This window comes from Schistocerca nitens, chromosome 1 (assembly GCF_023898315.1).
Source record: "Schistocerca nitens isolate TAMUIC-IGC-003100 chromosome 1, iqSchNite1.1, whole genome shotgun sequence".
NCBI lineage: Eukaryota > Metazoa > Arthropoda > Insecta > Orthoptera > Acrididae > Schistocerca > Schistocerca nitens.
Window position 1 is genome coordinate 1192088976 of NC_064614.1, and position 12455 is coordinate 1192101430.

General features: G+C 34.6%; 1 protein-coding gene across 1 annotated transcript in view; it reads right to left on the minus strand.

Moving 5' to 3' along the window:
- Positions 1-1081: 1081 nt before the first annotated feature.
- Positions 1082-12455, minus strand: part of LOC126200905 (serine protease snake-like) — an 88096-nt gene continuing 76722 nt past the window's right edge. Inside the window, exons 5-7 of the mRNA XM_049936745.1 lie at positions 7032-7309; positions 2357-2499; positions 1082-1455 (exon numbers count right to left, since the gene is read on the minus strand). Of these exons, the coding sequence (XP_049792702.1) occupies positions 1285-1455; positions 2357-2499; positions 7032-7309 (592 nt within the window). The 3' untranslated portion in view covers positions 1082-1284. The remainder of the gene's footprint in view (positions 1456-2356; positions 2500-7031; positions 7310-12455) is intronic.

Below are 12455 nucleotides of genomic sequence, written 5' to 3' on the forward strand. Positions count from 1 at the left end.
CTCAGTAGTAAAACAGTTGATAAGTTAAGGTTGACCTTGTTTTGTCATGTTCTGGTATCTTGACATTTTTAGTGTTGAATAGAGTTTGGGCAGAGGGGAGTATGTCCATTAATATTTAATAATAAACACTGAAGTGAAGAAATTAGGTTACATAATTATCATTATAGTCCTGTGGCACCTTTCACAGCAGAGAAGATGAAGGAATTTAGCAGTTGTTCATGCCTGTAAAAGGAGGTAAGTGAAAACAGTTTAATTCCTGGCTGGCTTGAACTGCGTGAAAATGGTCATTGGTGCATTATGTAAAAATGCACCCTTTTCAAAAGTGTGCAGTCTTTAACTATCCAATTTCATAGTCAAAACATAAAAGGAGTAATAGTTTTCTCCAGGTCAGCTCGTCAGAGAAGCCCTCTGCATCCTGCATACCTATCTAAAGTGAGGCAGGTATTTTTTTTTCCTAGATTGTAAAACTAACCATAATCATGAAATATGGCACTAGGACATAACCCGTTCATACCTCTCTCACTAATGTAAATCCATTTCATGTGCTGTGGTTAATTGTTCCATCAAGAATCATCCTCAAACTGGGGGTCTATCTGATTTTCAAAATTATTAATTATCCCCCTCAGTCAATCCAAATGACATGGAAGAAAATTTTACAATGGCCCAGCCGACATTTTAGGTTGCAGGTATAATGCAACTTCTTGCTGTGCAAAATAAACTGTTGGCAGTTTCAAACAATAACAAATAGGTGGAAAGTCACAATAAAAAAGATGGGGGATTCAGCTCCTTTATTTAGAAATTCACATTCACCATTTACAATAGTTTTTAATTAAGTTACAAAATTGTAATAACTGGTAAAACAATGTGATAGAAATATCATGGTTGCACAATAAAAAACGCTTTATAACTTCCGAAACCACTGCATTAGTATCTACTTTGCTTCTTGTAAACATTCTCTATCTCATAAATTTTATTTAGTGTTTGCTGTAGTCACCATAAAACTGTAAAAATTGAAATGGAAATGGCAGTGTAGAAATGGGCTGCAAAAATAAGTATGAGCCGAAATTGAAAATCTGACAGAGGTTTTTTGCTTACTAAATTCCAAGTCCTAGATGCAACATTTGCATTTTTACTGTCTTCCAACAATACTTTTAACACTCCACCCTATTCATCTGCAGTTCATTAAATACACTGCATAGTAAACTGTCAAGAGTTGTCTGCAGTGCTGAGTACCACTTTTCATATCTGAATAATACTTTCATCTCTTACACTGATACCCAATATTTAAGGCCAAACAACAGACTCTATCCACTCTAAGTATTCAGCAATGCTAGTATACACGGAAGGTACACCTGGCTCCCCACAGAACACTGGTCCAAAAGAACTTAATCCAGCAACACTGAACTGACAGTGAGGTTTGTCAAGCCGAACTTGAAGGGGGCCTCCAGAATCACCCTGAAACAAAATGTAATGAAAAATATGTTCAGTTTTCCAAATCCTGAAATAAATTATCATTTGTGAAAATGAAATGTAAGTGGCTCATTACCCCTTGATCTGTTATGTGTTTCTCGATTTACAGTACAACAGCGTCAAAACCCTTAAATCTAGAATTTGGTCAGATCCCGATGGAGCAGTTTTGGACTACTTTATTCTATAACTAAATGCAGAAGCTTCTAATATTTCATAAATTATCTTATTTTGTCAATGTGCAAATCTCTCTCCATTTTTACTCCATGCTAACTGCTCTTTCATAAACTGTTGAAAATGCCATGTCATTATGGGAAACTGATGGAACTATTTTGGATATTTTCCCTCTTTTTCATTTATGAATTTATTGTATGCTATTCACTTCTGATTTTAATACTTTTTAGCAAACCCACATCTTGAGATATACTGTACATAAATACAATCAAAAAGCTTTTATAAATTTGCATCCATAATACTTATTTTGACATGAAGTTTATAATGGCATTAACATAGTTAATTCCAAAAATATTCACAATAGGTCTCTTGAGCCTGTCCAAAGACATAAAGCAACAGACTGGGAATCCTCAAAGTAAATTATATGACCAAATTATTAACCCATCCATTTCATAAATCACTTGATTAATTACATTTAGGTTTACACATCTCCTGGTGTGTTTGTGTGCGTGTGCATGCGCGCACCCCCCCACCCCACCCCCCCGCCCACACCCACCCCCATACCCCCACCCCCCCTCACCACCGCCCCCCCACCCACATCCCCCCCCACACACACACACACACACAAAATTTACTTCATGAGGTGATCAATGAAACAACATATGTTTTCGAAGGATGAACGAAAGCATGACTGCATTTATGAGAGCCATCTTACCCTGCAAGAGTCACGGCCACCAGCTTCATCTGCAGCGCATATCAGTGACTCATTAACTTTGACACCTATGCGAGTCAGTTGTGGGAGTGCTTTTTGGCACTGTAATGCAGGTATTTCAGTAACATCCACATAGCGTGCTGTGCCTGTATGAAAGAAAGTGAGTGAGTATAACTTAGACAAAATGAATTACAAATTTTAAAGCATGTATTTTTTAAAAATCAACCTATATTAGCAGGACCTTATGCCCTGTTGTTTAAATATATAGAAATGTATGAGCTGTAGGCTACATCAACTAATATCATCTCAGTGATAAAGATAATAAAAAGCTATAAAGTCTATTTATCAATCAACTGTAAGTTTACAATAATGTAAACATTTCTAGACTTCAATGTTATTTAATGATCCATGTAAAGTATTTATAACAATGAAAATTAATACTGAATTAAATTAATTAAATAATATAAATAAAAATTTATATTAAATTAAAATAAATTAATTTAAATGGTACAATGTTGTTGACACACTAGATGATCAGTAGTCTGAATGATATAAAAACAAGCTGCATGAAGTATAAGGTCTATTATTTAAATCTCGAGCAATAATTTTTGAGTAAGTTGTACACATGACCAAATAGTTCATTCTCAGCTGCTTCACCAATTATTCAGATACAGCTAAAGGACTCATGAATCAAATCTCTTCATCAACATGGCAGAATTATTTAATGAGTATTTGGGAGTAACATTATCACTTATGTGAAATGCCATCAACATTGTCAACCTGTTTGAAACCTCATTCCAACTTGATAAGAGATTCTCCGATTGTCTCAATATCCAAGAAACTGATTTCATTTACTAATGTCTTAACGGTGAGCCTCTTTGTTAGTTCAGCCAATGACAAAAGCATTTTATGAACAAAGCTGTCTAGATGAATGGAAAACAAAACTGAGCATCTGTTACGTGATGATCAGTTTGACTTTAGGAAAGGTGAAGGCGGTTCTGATGCTGCACTTGATAATAGGACCAAGACTTAAGAAAAATCAAGATGAACTCATACTATTTGTTGACCTAGAAAATGTGTGACAATTTAAAATAGTGCAAGATGGCTAAATATCTCAGAAAAATACAAGGGCTGTTCAAGAAGTAAGGTTACTTTTCAAACTGTATGGCCAACATAATTCGATTATTGATCTTTTTTTTGGTATGTTGGTACATATGTTCCAAACATATGTTCACAGTTTCAAGTGTACAGCATACTTTGTTTTTGACAGATAGAAAGTTTAGAAGTGTTTTAGTGTGCTCAGCAATTTTCAATTATTATAAAAAATGGAACAAAGAATCTGCATCAAATTTTGTGTGAAAAATGGAATCAAGTGCTCTAAAACACTTTACATGTTGACAATGGCATACGGTGAGTCTGCTCAAAGTTATTAAAAAAAAGTTTACAAGTGGTACAAGCTCTTTCACAATGGCCGAGAAGATGCCAATGACGAACCTCGCTCTGGATGCTCCAGTACATCAACAACAGATGATAATATTGAAGCTGTGAAGAAAATCGTTTTGGAAAATCATCGAATTACCATAAGAGAAGTTGCTGAGGATGTTGGCATATTAGTTGGCTCGTGTCATGCAATTTTTTTGGATGTTTTAGGCATGAGACATGTGTCAGTGAAGTTTGTTCCAAAACTTCTCAATTTTGATCAGAAGAAGCGTCTCATGAGCATCACTCAAGAACTCTTGAATGACGCCAATGATGATCATGATTAGCTCAAACGGGTCATAACTTGTGACGAAAGATGGGTTTATGGTTATGACGTCAAAACCAAAGCCCAATCATCCCAATGGAAGCATCCCAGAGAGTCGAGACCGAAAAAAAGCATGCCAAGTTCGATCAAATGTCAAAGTTTTAGTCACTGTTTTTTTTTTTTCAGTTACTGAGATGTAGTGCATCATGACTTTTTGCCTCAAGGTCATTCGGTCAATGAGTATTACCCTGATGTTATGTGCCGTTTATGAGAAGCGATATGCAAAACACCTCAGGAATTGTGGAAAAACAATTCATTGCTTTTGCATCACGACAATGCACCTGCTCATTCATCATTGCTTGTGAGAAATTTTTTGGCCAAAAACAACACCACAATCATGCCTGAGTCACTATATTCACCAGATTTGTCCCCCTGCAATGTTTTCCTGTTCCGAAAACTGAAGAGACCTATGAAAGGACAAAGATTCAGCGATTGAGTAAATAAAAACTGCATCACTGGAAGTACTCAAGGCTATACCAAAAAGTGCTTGTGAGAAGTGCTTCAAGGATTGGAAGAAGCATTGGCACAAGTGTAGTGTATGTGAGGGGAACAACATGAATAAATAAATATTTTTTCATAAAAATATAAAGTCACCTTACTTTTTGAACACACCTTGTAGGTGTAAGTTACAATTAAAGATGGACAGTGTACGATACATCCCAGAACCTAGAGGTAAAAATAAGAATGGAAGACCAAGAACAGAGTGCTCAGATTTGAAAGGTTGTAAGATAGGGTTGCAGTCTTTTGCCACTGTTGTTCAATGTATGCATCGAAGCAACAATGACAGAATAGCACATGTGTAAAACAGTAATTTATATTTCAGAAGAAAGATGTAAGATTAATAAAAGGTGTTCCTTTCAAAGAATCATATACAGGCATTCTTAAAAAATTAAAATTATTATCCTTCAATCTAAATTTATATTTGAGAGTATCTATTCCATTACGACTCATGAGTTTTCAACATCGTTCAGTGAGGCCCACAATTATGAAACAAGGAATAGAAGTTACTTTCACAAAATCAATATACCAATACAGTGTATTACATAAACCAAAAATTCTCTTCAGTGCATTGCCAGATAACATCAAAGGAATACCAAGCTTTAATGCATTTAAAAGAGAGCTGAAAGTTCTACTAATAATCCACAACTACAACAGCATTAATGGATTTTGGAATATTACTCAGATCTGTGGGTTCTGCCTCATGTTTTCTGTATTCAGAAATTTATATCTGTCAAAGTATTCCTAGGAAAAATTAAACTCCTTTTACAAATGTACTCCCTGTTAATTGATGTGTGTAGTTACCCTTCTACGTAGACATCAAATTCTGCATTCTTATACAAATTTAAGTAGCATATTTCTTACTTCAGTAAAATCAGTCAATATGTAGCAGTAACTTTTCAGCTACGCATCGTTCGTCTATATGTATGTCCATAGACTTATTTTGTACATGTAAATACAATAGTGTTTTTTTTTACAATCCATCAAGTTGTGTTTATAAGGAAGCTAGCATTCTAAACATAATATTACAACTTAGATGTGCTTATATTTTGTATATTAAAGTAAATTATAAATTTTTATACTGGCTTCTATTTTTACAAGTGTTGCATCGTTAATGTGATAAAATGGGCGCTACATCAACAAATAAATAAATAAATATAAATGACTAAATAGAAATAAAGGAAAGGTACAAAAGTGGGATTAAAAATCAGGCTGAAAGGATATCAATGATAATATTTGCTGATAACATTGCTATCATCAGTAAAATTGAATAAGAATTACAGGACATGTTGGATGGAATAAACAGTCTAATGAGTACAGAATACAGATTGAGAGAAAGTCTAAGAAAAATGAAAATAATGACGAGTAGCAGAAATGTGATTGGCGGTAAACTTTTCAAAACTGGGGGCTAAATTACACAACATAAAAAGCACAGAGGATATAAGAGGCAGATTAGCACAGGCAAAGAGGGCATTACTCACAAAAAGATGCCTACCAGTGTCCAACATATGACTCTATTTGAGGAAGAAATTTCTGAGAACATTTGTTTTGAGCACAGCATCTATTTATGGATCATGGACTGTGGGACAAACAAAAAAAGAATAGAAACACAGCATTTGAGATGATTGCTACAGGAGGATGTTGGGAAGGAGGGATAAGATAAGAAACAAGGAGGTTCTCTGCAGAATCAGTGAGGAGTGGAACCTGCAGGAAACATTGACAAGAAGGAAGAACATGGTAATACGATTTATGTAAGCCATTAAGGGATAGCTTACCATGTTACTTGCAAGAATTGTAGAGGTTAAAAACTGTAGGGGAAGACAGAAGTTGGATGTACAAAACAAATTAAGTGAGGAGGTTAGGTGCATGTCGTCCTTTGAGACAAAGAGGTTGGCATAGGAGAACAAATAACTTTTCATCTTCCCACCTTCTGCTACTTCAGTAGCTGAAGGTGAATATCATTTGTCACATACAAATAAGATATAGTATAATTTCTATATTTTATGGATGTATGTATGTTTTCTAACAAATGCAAATACATGATACAGATCTATACTTTTTAGAATAAATAGTAATGGGTGTCAGTGTCTATATTTATAAACGAAGTGAAGAAAATGCACATGAAATAGGGAAAGCCTTTGAAAAGATACAGGAGACATGTACCACAAAATTTAAAGAAATATTTGCATTGGATTTCCACTAGGTGACTGTAGGTAACGAGAGAAGTTTATATTTCAGTAACAAATAATACACTCAAAAGTAGATCACAAAGATGCTTTCTGAATAGAAACAAATTGTTTTAACTTTTTTAAATGCCATCCTCTTACAATAATATTCTTGCAGAAAAGTGGCACTTTAAATACTTTTTTAACTTACCAAATTCTGTTGATCGACTGCTTTCTGCTCCAAATCCTGCAATAATTACTCGATTTGTTGGCAACTGCGTTAATGAATTCAAGCAAGCAGGACGAACACGTGAGCTAAGTTTGGCTGGTGTGCTTAGATGCAGGACAGCCACATCATGGAACCTGCTTCGTGGTTGGTACAAGGGATGTGGGGTTACCTTGTCAACATCGATCAACTGCACAGTTTCATCGTCACCATTTGGTGTTGTCAAGTCAACATCACCCAGGCGTACACGGCTCACAATACCACTGTAGAGATTGAATTTTATTTTAGTCTCTGCTGATTGTAAAACGATAAATATTCATCTAAAGCTATCAACAGGCCTTATTCCAGTCTTCCACATTTATCAGTAATTTTTTATAACCAAAAACAAATAAAAATAGCCCTTCCTTAGCTACAATAGGTAATTCAGATAATTCTCTCTCTCTCTCTCTCTCCATAATTTTAGTACTTAAATTTGTTTATTTGTCCAAGAATCATTTTAGTACATTGTTTGTATGTGTGATATAGGACAGTGGTAAAGTAGTTAATTTACAATACAGTAGTCATTTTGACTGCATTGTTGACATAATCAAAATGCATAATAATGTAGGCTGGTGTACTACATTGCTTCTGTATGTTATAATAGCAGTTATTAAGTGATAAGGTGACATGATAAGCACAATGTGAACTATATTATGAATTGACAATTGGAAAAATTTTGTAAATAAGGTTTACTTGTTATGATGTTCCATAAATTCACACAAAGAATAGAAGCAGTGGTCACGCAAGAACTGTTTTAACTTTATTTTAAACACATTTAATGTTGGTATGCATTTTATGAAAGAAGGCAAATAGTTATATAACATAGTTCCAATATGATACACTCCTCTTTTGCATAAGTTTGTATTTACTGTGTTCATTTGTAGGTTCATCTTCTGACTAGTTTCATATGTGTGTATATCATAGTTGTGTCTGAAGAGATTTTCCTTTTTTTAAGATACTCCTGTTTGTGAAAATTAGTATTTTGTGTATGTGCAAGCAAGGCAGCAGCAGTATTTTGAGTTTTAAAATATAGTCTACAGGAATTCTTGCATTTAGCTTTTTTTATCACCCTGATAATCATTTTCTGTATTTTAAATGTTTTTGTAGAATTCCCCCAAAAAATTATTGCGTACATAAGTAGCGACAGTATGTTACAATGGTACATTGTCAGCACTGGTGAGCAGCTTGTATTCTGAGTGAGGATCCTAACAATGCTGTTAATGAATTCAGTCTCTAAATTGTGTAGGTGCACCTTCCACTTTAGCTCTGCCTGGACATGAATGCCTAGAAATTTTGTATGACTGACCTTCAACACATTTTTTTCTTCGATAGTGAAAACAGGGTTTGCTGACTAGAGGTTGTGCGTGGTGTGAAAGTTAACTGCCACAGCTTTTTCAGAATTTATGATGAGCCTATTGGTCTGAAACAGTGCACTACGGTATGCATAACTGATATTGCAGCCTCCTGCAGATTTTCCTCATTCTGTGATTTAATTAGAATATTAGTGTCATCTCAAAGAGTACAGTGGTTCCATCATGTATTTTATGAGCCAAGTCATTTATGTAGAGCAGAAATAGGACAAGTCCCAAAACTAACCCTTGTGGGACTCCATACTTTATTTTCTCCTCATCACCGTAAAAACTAGAAATTTTTTGTGTTTCACTATCTTTGTGTTTTATTTCTGTAATCTGCTTATGATTACTGAGGAACGACAGGAGCTCGCTTTCAGACTGGCCTCTAATCCCACAGTTACTTAATTTACCCAAGAGAATGCCACGATGAATAACACTGAAGGCTTTACTTGGATCCAGAAAGATCCCAGATACTGTACATGTTGCTTATCATCCACAGACTTTAATATTATTTAAGAAGACAAAATTTGCTGTCTGCATTGACTTCCCAGCTCTGAACCCATGTTGGGAGTTGCTTATTAGCCTCTCTTTATTTAAGAAAACTGTTAATCTCCTAAGGAACATTTTTTCCATAATTTTGCTGAAGCCTGACAATACTGAAACTGGCCTATAATTAATAATATCACTTTTTGCATCCTTCTTATGCAAATGTGTTACTTTTACAGTTTTTAGATTATTTGGAAACACACTACTCTCAAAAGATGAATTTATTATGTCTGTTAGTGGTTCCACAAGAAATGTTGCACTAACTTTAATAATAGCATCTGGTTTCTCAACAACACCCACTGAATATTTATTAGGTAATTCTTTTAGGATTCTGGACAGTTCCTTGGGTGTTGCTGGATACATGAATAATGTGTTTGGATGAATTTTTTGATCTGAATGACTGGCTGGCTGTTTGTCAAGGTGTGTATTTATTAACTGCTGTGCTATGTTAGAGAAATAATTGTTGAAAGTACTAGCTACATGTTTGGGATCAATTAGTTTATTTTTATTCATATTCAGCTCTATATTACTGTGATTAACTGGCCTGGTGCCCATTTCTTTCCTTATAATTTGCCAGGTTGCTTTAGTTTTATTTTTGGAATTATACAATATTTAGTCATTTTATATTCTTTTTATAAATAACTCAGTGTTAGTATTCTCTTGTATCTTTTGAAATATGTAATAAAGTCAAGTTAGTATTCTCCTAGGAGTACTCATACAATCTCCTTTTATTTTGACATGATATCCTTATCACTTTTGTAATCCACTTGATTGTCTTTTGAGTAGAATTAGATGTAGGTATTTTCTTGGGAAAAGCCATTAAAATTTTTTTGAGTAGAATTAGATGTAGGTATTTTCTTGGGAAAAGCCATTAAAAAATGTTTGAATGTAGCCATTAACTTATCATATTTCTCACTGGTATCATTACAGTCATTTACATCTTTCCAGCTTCCACCCTTCAGGAGTGAACAAAAATATTCCACATTTTTTGTACTGAAATTCCTTACAGTGTGTTGTATTCTACTGGGAATTGAGTGTCCTGAAATATTCTTTTTCAAAAATTTGAGCATTGTGATCACTGAAACCTGTGTTTACAACTTGTATGTTATAGGCATATTTGCACTATTTATCAAGATCTGATCAATAATAGATGCAGAGATTGGTGTTTCTTGAGTTAGTTCAGTTACTGTTGCACTGATGTTGAATGATTGTAGTAGATTTAAATTGTCATCTCTGAAATTATTGGATTTCGAGAAATCAATATTAAAGTTGCCACATATATTTATATTCTTCTTGGGAGAGTGAATTTCTTCCAAGAGATCCCCCATGCAATTGTAAAACACTTTTTTGTTTCCATCTGGTGATCTGTATACAAAAATAATAATTGTATTTTGCCTCGGTAGTTCGGCTATAGAATGTTCCACATCTTTATCAAAGGACAGTTTATGGTGTTTAGTTACACTATTGAATTCAACATTTTCTCTAATAAATACACAAGTACCCCCCATGACTTAATATTTTCCTACAAAACATGCTTGCAGGTTTGAACTGAGGAATGTGTGTTTGCTCCAACATATCTTGTTTGAGCCAGTGTTCTGTAAAGACAGTACAGAAATATATTTTAGGTCATTTAACATTATTTCTATTTCATTTAGTTTATTTGAGAGTTACTGAACATTTTGATGGAGTAATTTCAAATTATGTACAGGGAGTAAATCATTTCTTGCCTGACCACTTACCTCATTTATTTGAGTTTGTGTACTTAGTGGAAAAAAATCCTGATGTTTTCCAGGGATGGCATTCATGATGTTTGACATATGGCTTGCTGGTTCACTGTATGTGGGTTCCTGCCCTTCTTCTGTTGAAATGTTCGCAATTTCCACTTTTTTCCGTCCTTTTTCATCCATCTGCCCATTAATAACTGCCTTGTTGCTGCATTTGATGGCTTGAAATTTAACCAAGTGTGTTGTTGTAACTTTCTTTGAGCTTATTTTTTGTAATATACTGGTCCATAACTGTCTGTTTTCTCATGGGTGGCATTTTCACTTTGAGATTGTGTCTCTTGTGTGATATTCAGGCTCAAGATGGTGTTATAAGGTATTTTTATTTATAGGAAAAAAGAGTTTTATTCTATAACTTTTTTATCTTTGTCCCACCCATGCACATCACAGAGACTACACCAAGAAGCCAGTGAACCACAGTTAGCCTAGAAAAAGTTAGAGCACTGTAACTTTCTTGGCAAATAATATTGTTTTGTTCACTTGGCCTGCACTTCATGTTTTGTAAGATAAAGGCGATATGATAAGTTTTGTACAATTTTCAGAAGGCAGAAGGAAGTATGCAGAAAGTTAAATTCCATGGTGCTCAGAGCCATATGAACCATTTGAAGTATGCAGAGAGAATTAAAGGTCGGCCAACTTCATTACACTGCTTCTAAATTAAGAGGTTATGGAATTTTTTGCCACATCATGAGAATAATAGTATGCTTGACAAATCCAAGGCTGAATACAAGAAAGAATTACAAATAAGTGTCTCAATATTTGAACAATTTCATGAGTTTCTTGGAGTTTACGAAATTCAGAAGTAGGCTGGCAGACCATCTGCACTTAGTAGGCAAGCCATGGGCCTCTAGGTGCAGTTTATGATGTCTAGCAGTAAATATTGTTGATATCTATTTGTGATTCACAGCGATCTATAGAACAATTCTTCCAGCATGTGAAACATAGCTGAGCAGTTATATAGAATTTTGTTTACGTAAGTGTTTCAGGTAAGTGTGTGCACATGTAACTAATAAGCAGCAGGGTTAAGTTTAGGGTGCTATTAGCAAGCTAGAGGCAGTGGTGATGGAAGAGATTGAAGAGAAGAGTACAGTTAATGTTAACAAACAATTTCTTTCTACTGGCAAACTGGAGCTGGTAACCATTATTATGGCTGTTTTAACATGATAAGAATTGATCCAGGTCTGTTGACAAACGTTCCCCTTCCTTATGAGTGGTGTAACACACTGCATTACTTTGTTCTTTCACTGCATATTACAAGGACCATGTAACTTCTGACCCCAAATACACACGAGAGACTGTGCAACAGTATGTCACCATGGAGAGTGATGGAAGAAATGTTTCACAGCGAAGTACTGTACATTGTCCAAGGTATGTATGATGTACTGATACTGATACTTTGTGAGAAACTGGTGTTTCATAAATAATGAAATACATTATTAGTTTTTGTAATATTTAAGGTGAACTTGCACTATAATTCAGCTAACCACGCCAGGAGAGAGTTTCCTGAAAAGAGAGAATTTGGTGCTGCAAAGCGAGTTCTCCCATTTTTTATTGTTACTTTCAGCCTTTCACAAATATGGCATTGGTATCAATGAAGTTTTGTTTCTGTTACGTTGGTAGGCATTCCACAGTGGAATCAGTCAACTGCATATTTTTTCTATATAATTGTTTTGTTTATAAAGTATCAGTTT